This window comes from Artibeus jamaicensis, unplaced genomic scaffold, assembly GCF_021234435.1.
Source record: "Artibeus jamaicensis isolate MK-2021 breed Jamaican fruit bat unplaced genomic scaffold, CSHL_Jam_final contig_867, whole genome shotgun sequence".
Taxonomy (NCBI): domain Eukaryota; kingdom Metazoa; phylum Chordata; class Mammalia; order Chiroptera; family Phyllostomidae; genus Artibeus; species Artibeus jamaicensis.
The window spans coordinates 11,046,316-11,066,340 of NW_026521995.1; the positions used below are offsets into that span (position 1 = coordinate 11,046,316).

Genomic DNA, 20,025 nt, shown 5'->3' on the forward strand with positions numbered 1-20,025 from the left:
CACCCCCCCCCCCCAAGTTCAGACATCGGGGGGAAAATGGTACAATAAATTAGAACAGGATCTAAAGAATCCCAACTTTTAAGTCAAAACTTTTTATTAAAATACTGCAATTAAGAAATTATATTGCAACTGACACAGGACAACTGCTGTTAAAATGCTAGCAGTAATCTGGTATTTGGTTTTCTTAAATGCAAATTACTCATTCTAAAACTTTTCAAACAGACTGTTCTGAAATAACTGCACAATATAGTCAAAACATATTTATTACTTTTTAGTGTCATTTTGTACACTTCAGTACAAATACAAGAATATAGCCATATTTACAGGTATTGAAAAGAAATCCATATATTCAAACCCATATCTAAATACAGTAGCGTTAAGTCCTGATTGAAATCCAATTCAGAACCACAATGGTTCTGATTTGCAGTGACCTTACTTCATGCCCCAGCCCCACCCCAGGGAAATAATTCCTTAAAGCTAAGGCTGTTTCAACATAATAGATTATTTTTGAATTGGGGGGTAAAAATTCATTCTTAGCAAAGTTTTAAGCACCTCCTTTCGAAGATTTTACAAGTGTGAGAAACATACATAAAATTAGAAGGTAAACCATTCATTTGCACTATTAAAAGCATGATGTGTTTAAAAAGGGCTGAAGCATGGAATTTTCAGTGCTAAAAATCTGGAGATATAAACCAAGTTTTAAAACTAAAGTTGAACTATAGTTACACCCAAAAGAAAAAATAGTAGGAAAGCTGGTTCTTCAGGGTAAAGACTTTCTAACAGGCCCACCTTCACAAATACATTTTATTACAATACAATTTGAATATGTCCCTTTAAAAACTCCTGAGGTTTCCTAGGGGCTATTCATATTTGTATTTCAAATTATTTGAACCAAGGTGCCACCAAAATGAGATATATACTCAAAGCCATGGCAATAGGCCAACTAAATAAGGAATATTCTCTGATATTATGCCTATTTTAATAAATAGTCCCCTGGTTACCTCAAGGTTAGTAGCTGGATACCATGTCTGTATTAAAGTGCAATATTTAAAATAATTTACTATAGAATAAGTGATTCAAGTACTGTAAAAATAGTCTACAAAAATTTTAATTTTCTGTGTTTAAAAATTCACCAGGAAATTTCAAATTAAGCATCTTCTATAAATATGTGGGCAATTCATTTAGGGATGAAAACTTTTTAAAGCAAAAAATAAGTGACATAAATCCATAATAAACTATTAGCAAGTCAAATTCAAATTTACCTTAAATTACAAGTTAAGTTACCAACTGATAAGGAAACCTTTGCCTACCACATCACAAACTGCTTTTTTCTTCCTGGGAAATATACAGGCCTGCATTGGTACGGGTTCTAGCTTAACATAGCTCTTTAGAGTTTCAGTTACATGCACTAATCAAGTCCAGCAAGTGTTAACAATCTCAGGTATAAACATTTCATGATGATGTAACTTATGACATTTGTTTCTTCTTACATTGCATAAGTATGCTTAAAGTACAATAAAAAAATCAGTCTTTTATACTGGAATTATTTTTTATACTGGAATACTTTTATATTTTAGGAAATATCATCCATACTATCACTTACAGTTTACTTTCTAAAATTTATTGAAGAGTCTGATCATTATATTCTATACTTTAAATATGCTTAAAGCACAAGAGTAATTTCAAAACTTTAGTATCCCAGAATGTAGTAACATTAATGTCTAACATCACAAAATAAGCCCTTGGTGCTGGCAGTTCTCTGTAAGCACTTGAATACATCTGCCTTGACAGAAAAAATGGCTCTAAATTAGGTAAGATTTTGAAATTAAGATTTTTCTGCATAAAGAAACCCTTGTGATTTGATATAATACTGGCAGTGTCATGCTAAGGCCAGATGACCAATATTTTAGCAAAGAAAAAAAAAAGCCAAGGTAATTTTATAGTAGCAATAGTTTCTTTTTTTATTTTAATATACTTTAGGAAAACAATATACAAAGCTGAGCTTCTCCACCATTTCCATCTAACAGTAGGAAGCTCCCATTACACAAATTTAGCGTTTTGTGATGGCTAAGAACAGCAGTCAGCACCAGACTTGAACAGTTAGCTACAACACAAACATCCTTCAAAATGAAATGTCATAATAGCAAGACAGGTAAACCAGGGTTTAACAAATGACAACCACTTGGGAAGTGACTTCATCATTCTTGTTGAATTTCATATTTCATTAAATATCTTATACACACATTTCCTGTTAGTGTGCTTTAAACAAAACCTCCCTTAAGGACTTACTTCAATTAAGTATAAATATTCAACAAGAATAGTTCTGGTAAAGAATCCCCAGGCAGTTCCAATTCTAATATGCATTTGACCAAAGGAAAAAAAAATAACAATTTATTTGTTTTAACATGTTTATTACAACAGATACAATTCACATGTGACTAGCTTTGTTTCCTCTTTACCCTCCCACAACCATGTTCATTGGGCCATTTCCTTACATTTGAGCAATCAATGTACTTTTAGCACACGCCCAGCAGTACTTTTAGGTCCATTCTTACAGGGTGCAAATGGATTTCAATAATTTATACAAACAAGTGGGTTATGCTCAATCACTGCAATTTTAAGCTACTGTACACAGGAATGAAAAGGTTATAGAAAAGTGCCATAGCAACAGTGCCTTAAGAAAGGAGAAAAAAGAGGAGCTTTAAAAAATGAGTAAAATCAGATCAAGTATTTCAGAGGAAAATGGAACACACGGGAAATGAAAAAACATTTCTCTGCAAAACAAATGGAGAAGCACTGCTCTTGATCAGGTGCAAGTGTAGAAATAGTTGTTTCACGATATTTTGTACACTGCCCATATGGTTCAAAATTGTATCTCCTTAGACACAGATCGCCGGCGCTTGCACTGAATTTTTGAAAATGCAAGATTTCCGAATGATAAATTAAACCCCCCTCCCACATTTTTTTTCCTTAAAAAAGCTAATTTTGCAGACAGGTTTACATGTAAAAGGCTAGGTATTTAGCCACCTCAGCATTGATTAGTTTTGGATGTCTAAGCTCTGTTACACATGGCTTCCCATGGCTTCACTCTACAAAACATATTTACAATGTGAAGAATACATCTACATTAAATCTACATTTCAAGGGTTTTACAAATCAATCTTGTCTCTTTCCCCTGAATTAATCTCACAGACCCCCATCCCCTTGTCATTTCCTCTGCCCAACTTAACGGTCCAAAGTCTACTTTAATGCAGCTCAAAAATGTTAAGCTTGGGCAATAGATTTACAGTTCCTGTACTCAAAACCATGTGCAATTATTCACATTTTCACACCATGAAGGAATTCTGATTTTTTAGCTTTTCAAGTTCCTTAATTTGTTGTCTCAAAAATAGTATCCTGCAAAAAATAAGAAAACATTAGAAATGTGTGGTCATATAAATATTAGAGGAAAAAACAAACTTTTAACAAAAATACCTTAAACAAAATGAGTAATTATTAGTTAAGACAAAAAAATTAAATACTGATTACAGTTAAGATAAAATAATCACTGAAGAGATGATATACTAGTACATTACATCAGGATAACAAAAGTTAAATGTTCTCTAGCATTTTCTCAACTGATTTAAATATAAAGATGATTTAAAATGTAATGTTCACTGCATCATCACACACACACACAAAGACAGTAGATATTAAACATGACATAAATGTATATTGCATGTTTTTCAACATCAATTATAAAAATCTAATTATTATTTAAAGAAAACATTATGTATCAAAAAAAAGTATATTGCATGTTTTCTGAACTACAATACAGTAAGTCTAGTTATGCCTGGATTTAATTACATAGGTGCAAGAGACTCTTCTGAAGAACAGTTTTCACACTACAAACATAGATTCATAAAAGCCAAGTCAAAGTCCCACAGACATGCATATTTCAACAAAGCAAACAATAAGAAATAGTATAATTTCCTAAAAGCAAAATCATCTAGGCAGCCAAAATGAAGTTATGTATGTTAAAACTCCACTGAGAACAATCCTAGAGTAAAAAACAAAAACAAAACAACAACAAACAACAAACCCCAACCCCAGCTGATAATAAAAAAAAAACACCTCCAGGTATTTTAGTAATTAAGACATTATATAAAAACTCAATTTTTCCAAGTTAACCACAAATCCCAACTTTGGTATTTTACTATTTGTGGTTTCACGACAAAATTAACACTACCTTAAATGGACAGGATGTGAAACCATTTAAAGTGAATCTATATTATTTACCAGATGCTGATACTCTAACTTGACTAGATACCAGATTAAGAAAAACGGGACAATGAGAATCTAGGTGAAAATAAGGAAACAATAATACACATCACTGAACTGGCTGAACTGAACTTTTCCTGTAATTTTCAACTATCTATTGGTGATACAAGCATGATGTAAATTGTGACCTGAAATATGAAATAAGTACCCTTGGCAATGGATAAGTCACCTCAATTCAATAGGCTCCTCGATTCAAAAGTGACCCTTTATAATTAGTTGCTAATTTTACTTTTTAAATAATATATTGGTACACCTTAGTTATAATGCAAGAAATAAAGTCTAATGAAACATTTATCATGGGTTAAGAAAAATAAAAATCTAGATGCCATTATCATTCACCAGTATTAAATTATAAAAACACAAGTTATAGTGTTATAGAACATGATACAATATATCAAAGAAACATTAAATTTCATTTTTGAAATTTAAGAGTTTTATGCTCTTGTCCTGACTTAAGATTTATAATGCTAAGAAACAAAAATTACTTCAGTGCAAAACTTACCTTTGCTCTCTCAAAGTTGCTTGAATTTCACATACCCGGACTAGAGATCTTAAATTTTTTAATTCAGTACAAATTTCTGACATGTGAACACTCCCCATGTTATGGGCTTCTTCTCGCAATCTTGATGCCTATAATTAAAGAAAATTACATACAACATAAGACACATTTACATATAAAAAACAAAACATTCAATTTTTGAGTAGAACTATATACCGAGATTATGGAATAATCATTTTTCTTTAAACCCACAAAAATGCGGGTCAGTCTATGGGAAAAATAACTTCCTTAAAAAAAAAAACAAACAAAAACCAAAACAAAACAACAAAAAAAACAACAGCAGCCCTGGTTGGTATGGCTCAGTGGCAGAGTGCCAGCCTGTGAATCAAAGGGTTGCTGGTTTAATTCCCAGTCTAAGGCACACGCCTGGATTGCAGGCCAGGTCCCAGGTTGGGGGTGCGTGAAAGGCAACCACATGTTATTTCTCTCCCTTTCTTTCTCCCTTCCCTGCTGTCTAAAAATAAATAAAACCTTAAACAAAAAAGAACCCCTCTCATATAGTGAAAGGCACTCATTTTAGGATTCATACCTCAGGCTTCTTGAGAAAATAGTATTGCTAATCTCAAACAGTACAGCACTAGGATAGAACAACTTATGATTTGTCATTAATAAAAGATGCTGGGTTAGCCAAAGCGAAGTTCAGGTTATGACACTGATAAAAAGGGCTTTGCTGAATTCCTGATCATGAGATACATAACCTGGCTCTGTGAATTTATGGAATACTTCCGGTTGTCAGTTATCAGATAAAAGGGAGAAGTCAACAGCAATAATTGCAATGTCCTAAGGCCCCTAATCCCAACACAAAAGTGTTTAACTTCTAGTAGCTTAATCTAGAAGTAGAGTCATAAGATTGCACTAACAGGTTTTAAACTATCAGAATGGCTGGCTGAGTGGAAAATGTACACTGGCTTTGAACCACATGGCAATATTAACGAGGTGACCTTGGTATAATCTGTTTGGTTTTAAAGGTGGACCTCATTGATAAAACAGAAAAACTCATCAGCACTGGTTAGCAGTTTTAAGTTGGAGAAAATGAAGCACTTACCACAGAGCTAAATGCTGAGTATTTGATAATGGCAGCTATAATGATTATACTAAAAATATTCTTTGTGAAACCACAAAAGTAACCTCATAAATATTCCATCAGGTAAATATATGTATATATAAATATTTTACAAAATTACTAAACAACCTAATTAGACAGTTGTTTTAAATATATAAATTTAGGGGACCAGGTTAGATTTTCTAAAAGCAGAACCGAAGATATCTATTTTTAGTCATCCAAAGGTAAAACATCTGCTGTGAATCGTGTAACGTACCTGCTTCTCTGCGTGATCTGCAGGCCATCCTTGAACATGTTTTATGAGATTTTCATTGAAGTGTGCTGCTAATGTAGGTGTTAATGAACATGTAGTTCGGGTAGATGAATTCTGTGGTACAACTGTTGCATTTGATGCGTTACTACCAGAAGTATGATTTGGACCAGGTGATGGACTTCTCTGGCTACTGGAAGAGAAAACACAATTGAATGTGTAGTGTATCTACAGGTAGTTTCTAGGTATTCTAGATATTGTCTGTCAATACCGTCTATTAAAGATATTCAAATGCCTAAGAAAAATGTTATTTTAACATTAACAGAATTTAAATTTCAAAGTATATTTATTTATATCATGTATTCCTCAACACACTTGTGGGGGGGAAACGTCTTTTTAACACTAATGTCAGAATCAAATTTAAAAGTAACAGTACTCCTCAAATTTGACAGCAGAACCTGATGACTTCATATACTACAAACTACTAAGAATGTCACTAAGAAATGGTCATATTTTAACAGTTGTAGTAGATATAAAGTACATCTGAATTATATTTTACATACATGTAGGGAAGGAGGGGAAAATACATATTGCTCATTTAATATCAGAACAAAGTACTGAATCAGAGGGTGAAATAAGAAGCAAAGTACAGACATTTTATTGGATAGCAATGAATGAATTTAGTGGCAAAATAAGACCAAATAAGTAACGCTCTGAGACTGGTTATCTTCTTTTAAAAGTATATGGTTTAGGCTAGGGTTTGGGGACATGGTGTGAAAACCAAAAATTTAATCACCCAAGTTGATTTCCTACCTGCTTCACCAGACTTGGCTCTGAATGAATTTCAGTTATTTCCAAAAACTAAATCTCCCAAAGGATGAAGAGTTTTCATCACTGAGGATACTTAAAATAATACTGCAGCCTCTAAAGACAATTTAAAAGAAGAATTTCCCAAAAATGTTCTGAGCAATGGCAACATTGCTGAAGTAGACAGCTTCCCAAGGTGATTATTTTGAAAGGAACAACTCTCATTTGGATGTGTAAGTTCTGAAATGCTTGTTTAGAAAACAACAATAAAAACAACAGTTGAATTATTTTGCCACCTCATAGCAAGAAATAAAAATAGGAAAATCAATAAAATGAAAATATTTAATGTTGTACTTGTTCATTAACAAAGAAAAGTGACAACACGACAGAGCTCTGTATGACAAGCAATCCTTACAGGGGTAGAGCTGAAGCTAATAGGAAAGCCTGCCACATACCAAATGGCAACACTGGCCCAAGTTTTAGACTGCTATGAGGAGGTTAAAAATGTCTCATCTCCTACAAACAAAGTACTATAACCATGTGCCCTCTTTGTACAAGTATTACATACTCTTAGTCCCATCAAATTTTACTAAGTACAATTCTAAAGAAGCCACTTCCCTCAAAATAACCGTGGCTTCACTACTAGAGACAACAATCTACTTGTCGTGGATTTGCCTCTGTAAATTTTTTAATACATAAAACTAAGGATACCCATGGATTCTTCTGAGATCAAATTCTATTATTCATACATATTTATAATATTCAAACAATGCATTATGCCACATTAAGGAAAAAAAATAATGTCTCAACACATAACATCAACTTACTTTGAGCGCTGAAGACTTCGAGGAGAGACAGGTTCATGACCTTGTGGTTTGTCAGCAGTTACAGGCTGCTGCTGTGTGGCTGATTGTGAAACTGGTCCTTGCTTAACTACTGGAGTAGTCACCTGAAATGCCAAAAGCTGGTGAGAAAGGCTTCTATCACATTGGCAAATTGGCAAATGGTATACAAAGCAGCTGAAAGTAAAAGTTCTAACAATAAGACTTCCCGATTACTTTTATTCTTCAGTGAGTTTTAAGATAACAAAGAGTTGTTCTGTTCTAAATTGCTTCATAATAAGATTAATATACACCCCCATCCCAATGGAGGCCTGAAACTGTAAATAGTACCAAATCCTATATATAGCAGGTTCTCAACGTCATTTTGATCATTTCATTATAAAATTAGTAGAAACTTAACTCTAGTTCATATCACTTAGGTTACAGTACTAGTGGTTTCATTATATACTATTTTACTTCAAGTCACATAACCAATTGGCAGTGTTAATTAAGCAAGGGGTTAGTTACTGTATTATTTTCTCCTATACATGAATATCTGTAATAATGTTTAATTTATAAATTAGGCATGGTAAGAGATTAACAACAACTAAAATAAAATGGAACTATTATAACAATATTCTGTAATAAAAGGTCAATGTGCTCTCTCTGATAACTAAGATAGCTACTAAGTGACTGAATGGGCACAGCTCATACAGCATGGATATACTAGACAAAGAAATGATTCAAGTTCAGGGCAGGTGAAGTGACATAGTGAGAGACTGCATGGCACACAGAACAGCATACAATTTAACTTATGAATTTTTTTATTCCTGGGATTTTCCATTTAGTTATTTTTGAATAGCAGTTGACCACAGATAATTGAAACCACTGAAACAGGAAGGGGCACTAATTACTTAATTGTATAGAAGTATTGTCATTTAGGTGCCAAAATTCACATACCTCTCCTCTCATCTAGTTAAAGATCTTAAATACCATAAAGTCTAGAGATTCAAAAAAGTTAGAATGACAGTCCACAGGTCATGTAGTTAGAAGAGGGTCAAGGTTTGAAACTTGGATCTAATTTCTTTATAAAATGGCACAGGACATAAAATTACTTTCTTAGCACATCAACATAAGAAATGAGTTCTGAATTAAGCCCACTTTCCTTTCCAACACACTATATACTACCTCTTCTGCTTTACAGTGATGTGTCACATAACCCTTTGGTCAAAGAAGGTACACATACTACAGAGGTCCCACAAGATTATAATAGAGCTGAACAATTCCTAATGTGTACCGACATCTTAGCCCCTGGCTGACGCACTGGCCATCTTAAAGTCATAGAATAATGCATTATATAAATATTTATTGTTGTGTTACAACTGCCTGCAATATTTAGTATTATAACATGCTGTACTGGTTTTGTAGCTTAGGAGCTGTAGTGGAAAAGAATTTGTCACTCTAAAATATGCCTATCTGGTATGAGCCTTATTTTAGACAAATTAATTTTAAGAATCGGAAGACACAGGAGAAGGTCTGAAAACCAAGCAGAAGTTACAGTTTATAACTTCCAGGCAAGATGGCTGAACAGGCAGACATGGCTCACCTCTTTGCACAACCACATCAAAATTACAACTAAAATATAGAACCACCATCACTGAGAACTGTCAGAAATTGAGTTAAATGGAAATCTGACAACTACAGAATTAAAGAAACCACATCCATCCAGATAGATAGGAGGAGTGCAGACACAGAATGAGCTGGTCCTTCACCCATGTGTGGTGGTGAAAAATTTGGGAGGGATACCTTGGGAGGAGTCCCAGCCCCACACCAGGACCTCCACTACAGAGTTCAAGTGCCAGGAACTAAGTCCCCACAACTTCTGGCTGCAAAAACCAGTGGGGATAGAGTCAGTGGAAGAAACTGCTGAAGCCCCAAGCAGTTCCTCTTGAACATACACATAGGCTCACCTACTTAGACTCACTCCCTCTGGACTCTGGCAACAGGTGGCAGCTTGAGGGGTATCAGTGGCACGCAGGGAGGAGGCTGATATGTCTGGCATCAAAGTGAGCAGAGGCCATTGTCCCTATTCTAAACACTCCCCTCAGAGCCCACAGGCTGGTGCAACATCCGAGATCCATCAAACGACTAACACTGACCTAACACTGACTCGCTTTGGAGATCCTCAGACTCTGCTTCACACAACTTACAGGCCCACCCAAGCTGCTTTTCCATATGAATGGTTGGTCTTGCTTCATGCTTCACAAATTCCTTAATCCTCTCAAACAAGCAACAGCTGGCCTCAGTGAACCCCAGGCCTGGCCTTAGCAGCAGCCACCCTAGATTTACAGCATGGCTTTATCTGGGAATCTCCAGGCCCAGCACATAAGCAACCATCTCATATTGCTTTATAACTCTGGCGGAGTGGCCCCAGGCAAAATACAGGTGGGGGCTCACCTTGGCCTGCACCACCTGGGAAACCACAGGGCCAGCACACTCAGTGAACAGCTATAGACCAGGTCAGAGTATCACCACCATGCTCCTGCACAGCTAATCCTCGGGGGGGGGGGGGGGGGGGTTGGTGGTCAGTGGTAATAGCCAATCCTTGCAACTGACAGACCTGAGTAAAATCCCTCCCATTAATCTGCCAACAGCAATCAAGGATGAACTACAAGAGGACAGTGTACTCAGCCCACATGAAGGGCACACGTCGAGTACCTGGCTTTGGGGAGAAGGGAGGTTGTATCACTGGACCTTACAGGACACCTACTACATTAAGCCACGTGACCAAGACCAGAGTCAAAGCAATGCCTTACAAACAAATACAGGGAGACTACCAAAATGAGACGACAAAGAAACATGGCCCAATGAAAGAAGAGATCAAAACTCCAGAAAAAGAGCTAAATGAAATGGAGATAAAGAATCTATCAGATGCAGCATTCAAAACACTGGTAATAAAAATGCTCAAGGAACTTAGTGAGGACTTCAACTACACAACGAGAGATAGTCAGAAATGGAGGATACACTAATTGAAATACAGAACAATTTACAAAGAGAAACAGCAGTGGAGTGGATGAAGCTGAGAATCAAATCAATGATTTGGAACATAAAGAAGAAAACAAAAAACAAAAAACAACGAATCAGAACAGCAAGAAGAAAAAAGAATCCATAAAAAAAAAATGAGGATAATGTAAAGGAGCCTCTGGGACAACTTCAAGAGGTCCAACATACGCATCATAGGCAGGCCAGAAGGAGAGAAAGAGTGAGAAATTGGAAATCTATTTGAAAAATTAATGAAAGAACACTCTTCTAATTTTGTGAAGGAATTATACATGCAATTCCAGGAAGCACAGAGCTTCCCAAACAAGATGGATGCAAAGAGGCCCATGCCAAGACAATCATAATTAAAATGTCAAAGCTTTAAAGATAAAGAGAGAATCTTAAAAGCAGCGAGAGAAAAAGAAGATAGTTACCTAAAGAGGAGCTCCCATAAGGCTGTTAGTCAATTTTTCAAAAGAAACTTTGCAGGCTAGAAGGGTTTGGCAAAAATTCTCAAGTTATGAAGAGTAGGGACCTACATCCAAGACTGCTCTACCCAGCAAAGGTACCGTTTAAGAACTGAAGAGCTTCCCAGACAAGAACACACTAAAGGAATTCATCATCACCAAACCATTATTACATGAAATGTTATTAAACAGGCTTACTTAAGAAAAAGGTCAAAACTATTAAGAATAAAATGGCAAAAAACACAGATCAACAACTGAATCTAAAAAACAAACTAACCCAACAAGAAGAACAGAGACAGTTATGATTTGTAAAAGACATACTTGCATTGCAAGGCTGTCACCTTCAGTGTACTAGGAAAAGAGGATGACCATATCTACAGAAAGTTACCAATGCAAAAGACAGTAAGTTAAATCTACATAATCTTACCCTTTTACTGTTTTTTTCTGGTAACCTCCCTTTACTGACTTCCCTCATTTCTAACACCTTAGGACTATACTATTACTTCTACATCAATAATAAATATTACATCATATAAATACGTTGCTTAAATTTCAAACACAAATGGAGACAAATCATAGATTAATCTATCAGAGAATAAGCTATAGCCCATACAAAAGTCAACTTTAGTCTTCATCAAAAAGATGTTATCCTAAATGGACACACTGAGAGGTCCATTGTTGCCAGTGGAGATACACATATTACTCATATTTGGATGCCAAAAAGAAACAGGCAGTTTTTAAAATATAAGTCACATCCTCTGGCAGTTTATTTTTTTAATGATTAATATTCTCCCAAACAAATCTGGATGGCCCTGTTACTTCTGAATATATAAGAAACTGTTCTTTTATAATGTCCACTTATTTTTGTTCAGTGGATAGAATGTCCACTATTAAATTAAAAAAAAAAAAAACAACTTGGAAAGTTTTTGTATGTAAAAACTGATAGCAACAGGGGAGTGGGAGAAGGAGAGTGGGGGAGAAGGTATAGAGAGTAAGTAGCACAGATGATGGGGAGAAAAGAGACAGGGGGAGGGCAAGAATAGTGCGGGAAATGTAGAAGCTAAAAAACTTATGACACATGGACATGAACTAAAGCGGAGGAATGTGGGGGGTGGGGTGCAGGATGGAAGGTATTACATCAAAAAGTTTTTTGGATGTCAAAAAAGGGATTTGAAATCCTAATTTTGATAACTGACTGTAAAACTAATACTATCACTTATTTCATTTTTAATCATTTGCTGTACACTTATCTCCATTTCTGTGGCTCTGCTCCTGATCTAGCTGTCCGCTTAGTTTGCTTGTTTCAGGTGTGGTTGTTAATAACTGTGAGTTTGCTGTCCTTTCACTGTTCATCTTTTTTTTTATCTTCTTTTTCTTAGATAACTCCCTTTAACATTTCATATAATAAGGGTTTGGGGATGATGAACTACTTTAACCTGACCTTATCTGAGAAGCACTTTATCTGCCCTTCTACTCTAAACTCGAACTTTGCTGGATAGAGTAATTTTGGATGTAGGTCTTTGCCTTTCATGACTTGAAATACTTCTTTCCAACCCCTTCTTGCCTGTAAGGTCTCTTTTGAGAAATCAGCTAAGAGTCTGATGGGCACTCCTATGTAGGTGACTGTCCCTTATCTCTTGCTGCTTCTAGGATTCTCTAACTGCTCTAAATAGCCATGAGTAGCCACCCATGAAACATTTTGTTCAGTATTCAGAAAGTTCTGTATGGGTTCTGTATTCAGAAAGACCTGGGTCTCAAATTCTGATTCTACCACAAAAACTAGATTTAACTAAAGGTTTAATTTTCTTAACTGTTAATTCAGGCAACCAGTTGACTCTTGTGATGTGAAAGTTAAACACAACACATACACAACTGTTAGCACAGAAACTGACTCATGACTAAAATGGAAAATATGGGGAAAAAACATGGAAAACATGTTTTCTCATATCTTCTCAAGTTTGAAAATTCTACAAATATTAAGACTCAATTAGTGTACCCTTCTTTATCTTGCTCTCCATGTGATTTTGTTCAACAATGTTTTATTATAAAATTAACTCTCATTTTTTATCTCAATTAGCCTATAATATAAGTGGTTTCAGTATATGTTGTTTTGCTTCAAGTCATAGGAACCAATCAATGGTGCTAAGCAAAGAGTTAGTTACTGTACTCTTTTTTCCTAATACATTCATATCCTCAAAAAAGTTTAACTTATAAATTAGGCATGGTAAGAGATTAACAACTAACAATAAAATAGAACAATTATACCAATATACTGTAACAAAGTTACATCACTGTACTTTCTCTCTGGTAACCAAGATGGCTGTTAAGTGATGAAATAGGCAGGTAGCTTATATAGCATACATATACGGGACAGGGAAATAATTCAAGTCCAGGGTGAGATGAGCAAGATAGTGCAAGATATCTTCATAGCAACAAAGAGAAGAATCAGTGCATAAAAGTAGCACAGATACAAGTCCCTCTTCTATCCTACAATTAATTTGAGAGATTCTAACCTGCACCTATTCACACTTACATGTCCCTGACACTTCACCACTTTATTCTCGAAAGGCTTTTTCTATATAATACAGATTTTACAACATTAAACTTTTTTTTTTAAAGCAAGTGGTTTATTTTCTGAATTTCTCTCAAAGACAACATACCTTTGGTTGTGATGAAACAGGGGGAGTACTAATCAAAGGTTTGATAGGGACTGTGTTAGTTTGAGGTGTGCTTATTCTCGGAGACACATAGGATCTTGGGGATGATGCATCAGACGTTAAAGACATTGGAGACTGATTAGATGGCTGGGCTGCAAAAAAATGTAGAAGTTAATTACAAATAAACAAAAAACTTCTGTAATATATGTAGAGAAGATCTTTTTGCATCTCTCCATGCATATCCCTTCACCTCAAGGAAACACTTATCTGAAAAGTGAGAATGTGGGATACTCACTGGGGCCATGTTGACTCAAAAAGCTGTGTTACAGATAAGCACACACCCTGTGTAGCCTCTCTCTAGGCTACAGCAGGAGGGGAAGCCTGACCTATTCTCATATGGAAGGTATCCTCACCACCCTTATTTCTTCTACATTCATACCCAGTTTCCCCCTTAGTCTCCTGCCTCATGAGGATGACTCGAGAGTTGTCAAAGACTTTCACTATTATACTTCAATTTTACACCAGTTATTCCTGCTCAATTTGCCAGCTTCCTAAATTGGGGCTTGCACTTATTCTTGCATGTTATCTCTTTCCACTGAATACCTTTACAGGGAAGAGGAATAGCTATTTGAAGGCAGAACTTGAGCATTTCTGTATCCATATCCTCTAGTAAAAAACCATCTAACACCAATCTGAGCCATGACTCAATTCTTAAAATATACTCAGTGGTTCACAAAGATTGAGAACATATCATAATTTACTTCTAGCTCTGGAGCAAGGAGCAAAGTATCTCATCAACAACTTAAATACAGCATGAAAAAATTTATTATGTTACAGATTTGATGGCATATTATAAGATGTCAAAGCTTATTTCATCTAAAAAGAAAAAGCAAGTAAAAATACTACTGTGTGAGTGGGGGTAAAAAAAATCAAGCACAAAATAAAACCATTATTGTGGCAAATCAGCTCAAAGACTACAAAAATTTGCTAATAATCCCCTGAAATCAAGATATGATGCTAAAGATATCTAAGAATATGAATACCTTGTGTAGAGAGCTGAGCAGCTTGAGAAATCAAAGAGGTTATGTTGAAAGCTGATGGTCCAGCAGTAAGAAACTTATGAATTATAGATTGCAATGAAGCTTGTGTCACAGCTGCTGTAAGAACTAAAAACACACATTATTTTAAATTCAAATAAAACAGAGGCATATGTGGCATTAATAACAACTTGAAAATTCAAAAAGAATCCCCGTAAAACTGGAGTGTTTTAAACTAGAACTCTCAACATAAGTCTAGAAAACTGGGATAATATAATGGGTTTGGAGATGTGAAAATCTAAATGAGGCAGAGGACAAGAAATTTAATGGGTTTATAATAAAGGAAAAGAGTAGTTTTCTTTATATTAAAATTCAGGTATTCTGTTTAAGAAAACTCTGTAAGACTTTTAAAGAACAATCAAATTTTAGAGTATTCACTGGAACTTCTGATTATACAGCAAACCCACCCACATATATGTAAACTACCCAGTACACTACTTAGAATTAACTGGATAAATGGTAGCTATTTAATGAGACTGTTTCCCTCCCTAGACAAGCTGACCACTCAAACTCTATGTCAACACCCCCACCAACAATCTTTTAAAACCAGAGAATTAAACAAGAAGAGGACGGCATGGTTAACCTGGGGGGGAACGACACAAAAGAAAAGCTGAGGGCAATGAGGACACAAGACTAATGATCAACTAGTGTCGTAGCTCCATTTTCAAGATAAAAGGAAAACTTAACCACTTAACACTACTGTTATATGTATTATGTAAAACTGTACAGAAATACAAAATTTTGCAATGTTTTTAGCACTGAATGTTTGAATCTGAATGGTTTACAAATTAAAACTGCATGTACTTTTATTCAGACTTGAGATCACTGCCTGAAACTTTAGCATACTAGAAAGCAAAGTTGGAATTAGTAATGCAAGTAACTAGGAAAAAAGAGCAAAATGTTATCCATTACTTCCCTTCTCATTTTTTTTCATAAGAAGGAATTACCTGAACTCCTACTTTTTAAATAATTAGTATATTTACAATCCAAATCATTATTAATGTACAGGAGGTTTAAAAAAGAACTAAGAAATCAAGTGTTTTTGTACTGATTTTAGCAAATGCTCTTTATTTTGTTTTTACTTAAAAAAAAAAAATTACCATGCACATTAAATAGAAAGAACAGCTACTAGGTAGGTGGTCAGCCTTGAAAAATGCACAGAAAATCCAACTGCAAACTCAAGTACAATACCAAAGGCATTCAACTACAGGAGATTATAAATTCAAGAAAATGAAGTGCAAATGTGAATTTTAAAATGAAACAAAGACCATTCCTAAAACAAAGATTTTACAAATAACCTAATTTTACACAATGCAAGTGGGTTTTTAAAAATTATTAGTATAAAAATTTACCTTCGTTTATTTTGGATATGTCCACATTAGAATTATTAAGTTGCAGTGTAGCTTGCAAAGCAGGAAGCAACTGTCTAAGAAGATTTGGATCCTGAAGTAATGGAGGTATTGGTGACTGTGGGACGGGAGAAACAGGGATTGCTGAAGCAGATGTTGGAGGTGCAGACGTGGGATTCAGTCCAGAGGAAGAAGATGTGGAAGGAGTTGTGCAAGAATGTGATACAGATTTCTCTCCTGATGCGGATTCTAAATAAACAGGAGATAATAAAGCCAAAAAAATTACTTGAATTGAGGAAACTGAAACCAAAATCAAATAATTTTCACTGTTTCACGCACTTAACTCAAGTAATGTCATTTAATCTTTACAAGAGGCTCTGTGAATATGACTGATTAGAAAAACGAGGTAGGCATTTTTATGTCTCACTTTCCTTGCTGAGAAAGCTGAAAGATTACACAGCTTGAAGACACAAAACCTAGTGAAGCAGTGATTCAACCAAACTCATATGCCTGATTCTATTTATTAGTAATGTAGTTTCAAACACACTTGTGTATTAACCACATATTCAAGTAAGCTTTCATTAGAATAAAAGAATATAATTCTTCAGTACTTAATGTTGTATGTCTGTTAAAATAACAAGGCAAAAATATTTATGACCACAGTAACAGTTTACCTAAATATAATAATGTCCTTACTATAAATCAGTACAGGCGTCATGGTGAGCAACCCCAGAATAGGCTAAGAACATGATAAAAAACACAAGTGGAGTGCCTTGACATATATATAATAAATTACATTCAAAACAAAATCAAATTAAGGTAAATTTAAACTTTGTATATATATGTAAGTCTTTAGAACTAGTAGAGGAAAATATAGTAAGATCTCTTTTGACATCAGGATGCAGACATTTAGAAAAGGCAAACAATTACATCAAACATACTGGTAACCAAAATATTTTAAGGAATTCCTATAAATCATAAAAGACAAACTACAAAATAGAAAAATAAACAAAAAATATTTCAGAGCAGAAACTTGAATGGCTTAAAAAACTACAAAAGATGCTCAACTTCACTGATAATCAGGAAAATGCAAATGAAAAGCAACAGGGTGTCCTTTTACATTCACCAAACTGACAAAAATGTAAAAGCCTGACAATGTCAAATGCTGACAAGGAGTAACAGGAACACTTCGTGTTTCTGGTAGACACTGATGTAACCAAATTGGAAAGTAATAAATAGGCATTATCTAGAAAAACTGAGCTGCACACACTTGATGACCCAGTAACTCCTCTTAAATAAACTCTGAAGTAAATAAATCAGGAGAAAGATTCAACATTTTTTTCAGATTATTATATTTGTTTTATTTTAGCACGAAACTAGAAACAAGCAAAAGTCTACTAGCAGGAAAATAAACACAAACTGGTATTTTTGTGGCATGGAATTTTACTAATACAGTGACTATCATGGGAGAAAAAGTTTTAAAAACAGCTTATTATGAGTAAGAACATTAAGACTGGACTACTCAGGATGTTCATATATATACTCTTACATACTGGTCTTAAGACAAAATATGACAATGTGTACTCATTTTCGTTGCCTGTCTGCTGCCATCACTGGTTGCACGCATGCTCCCAGGAAGGGGCCTGTCCCGTCCCAGTGGCCTCCGCCTACCACAAGGTCCCACCTGATTGAAGCTGATGTCTGACACGTGAAGGAACACATCTGTCTGGACAAGTGGGAATGACTCCTCACAAATTGGTGTGATCCTGAGAGACTCACATGGTGTCACATGTGTATGTTTTGACAATGCAATCTTGAAAATTCTTAAGTCAGAAGGACTTGGCTCCTGATCTTCCTGAAAATCACTACCATTTAATTAAGAAAGCTGTTGCTGTTTAAAAGCATCTTGAGAGGAAGAGAAAGGATAAGGATACTACTAAATTACGTCTGATTCTGACCGAGAGCCATATTCACTGGTTGACTTGATATTACAAGACCAAACGAGTCCTCCCCCACTTAGAAAAGGATTCATCCACATCCTCTGCCCTGGTTGCATAAAAATGCCTACATACTCAAGCAATAAAATAATTCTTTAGGAAAAAAAACTGCTGAAAACATCTTTGATTTCCTATACGTATAAATTTCTTGAAGATTTTAAGCTCATATGTACTAACTGATTTAAGACTGCTATTATGATGTACATTTAAGACATACTACATTTGAATATTACACTGCTATCTAGTAACTGTAAATGTTCATTTCCAATTTTAACTAAATTCATTCATCCCCATGCCCCCAGAAAAGCTAGGTATTCCTAGCAAGCTTACTGAATATGGACTACTCTATCAACCTTTTTATGGCACCACTGTAACTGACAAAAGAACTAGAGGGTAATAGCTTTTTAAAATGCAGACCTCAGGATGTACTGATCAATTATGATCAAGTCAGAAGGCCTAAGACATTTTAATTTTTTTAAAGCAAACATTTTAAGGTCTACACGTCTAGCAGACTGCGTATGATTTTAACTTTGCTGTTTCAGATTCAATACAGGGATTGGTAAAAGAAGATCTACAGATGTAGGAATGTAAAACAGTTTATTCTTGTATTATTATTTATTAATTATTGTATTATTTTCCATAGGAAAAACTGTAAACCGACTTTTGCCAATGCCTGTAGAGAAGTATAAAGAAACTTGAATAAAATTTTCCTTTTGAAAATCAGCTGTCAATTATTATAGTTTTATGGGACAATTATAGACCACAGTAATTGTATTCTCCAAATCATATCTTTTAAGATTCAGTTTAGGAAATGCAGCTCAGGGGCATCTTGATTAATGTTTAGAACAAAGAAGTTCTGTATTTTTACTTCCTGCATGAACTTCCTTTATTGCCTGCATGAATTAGTAATCACATCCCACTGAAATGATCCTTACTCATTTGTTACTTTTACTGTGGTTTTCTTCTGCTTTTAATGTCAGGAGTCAGAGAAGAAGGTGTGAGTTGTTTTCAAATTTGTTTTGGTGCTGCTAAATCTATCCACAGGTTTGAAAAATTAACACAGGCTTGGAAATTCTTCAGTGCTATCCTCAATCCAAGTAAAGAAAATAAAAAACTAATGTATATCACACCATAAAAAAGAATAAACAAAAACTAAACACCCTTAACTTTTAACTTTAATGTTTATTTACCCTGAGGATATATACCTTTACAGTTTTATGAGAAAAGATTATTGATGAACAGTTTGGAAACCAGATGGTATTACTTAATACTCATGGGGCCCTCAAGCCAGGGATATCTCTAAAGGCAAGAATGTCTCAATTAAATAGTTTTATTGTATCAACAGAGTTCTTCTCAGAATCACCTGCAAAATTAAAAAAGAAAATGATACCAGTGCTCCACCTCAAGATATAATGAAATTGGTGAGGCCCAAGTATATGTTAAACTTGTAAATGTTCTATAAATGTTCTATAACCTTGTTGGTTATGAAAAATAAACAACAAAAAGGATCAGAGAACTTCCAAGGTTAACTTTAAAAACAAAAGGAAATAAAACCAAAACCAAAAAACATAGCACAAACTTGGAGAACTGCGTGTAGAA

General features: G+C 34.8%; 1 protein-coding gene across 8 annotated transcripts in view; it reads right to left on the reverse strand.

Annotated features, from left to right (window-relative positions):
- Nucleotides 1–245: 245 nt before the first annotated feature.
- The window catches only part of WAC (WW domain containing adaptor with coiled-coil), a 93,974-nt gene continuing 74,194 nt past the window's right edge, over nt 246–20,025 (reverse strand). For all 8 annotated transcript variants that reach the window (XM_053673493.1, XM_053673492.1, XM_053673489.1 and 5 more), the window contains 7 exons: nt 16,433–16,678; nt 15,027–15,149; nt 13,987–14,135; nt 7,827–7,948; nt 6,199–6,385; nt 4,823–4,950; nt 246–3,396 (listed from right to left, as the gene is read on the reverse strand). In XM_053673493.1, coding sequence (XP_053529468.1) covers nt 3,327–3,396; nt 4,823–4,950; nt 6,199–6,385; nt 7,827–7,948; nt 13,987–14,135; nt 15,027–15,149; nt 16,433–16,678 — 1,025 coding nt within the window. In that variant the 3' untranslated portion in view covers nt 246–3,326. The remainder of the gene's footprint in view (nt 3,397–4,822; nt 4,951–6,198; nt 6,386–7,826; nt 7,949–13,986; nt 14,136–15,026; nt 15,150–16,432; nt 16,679–20,025) is intronic.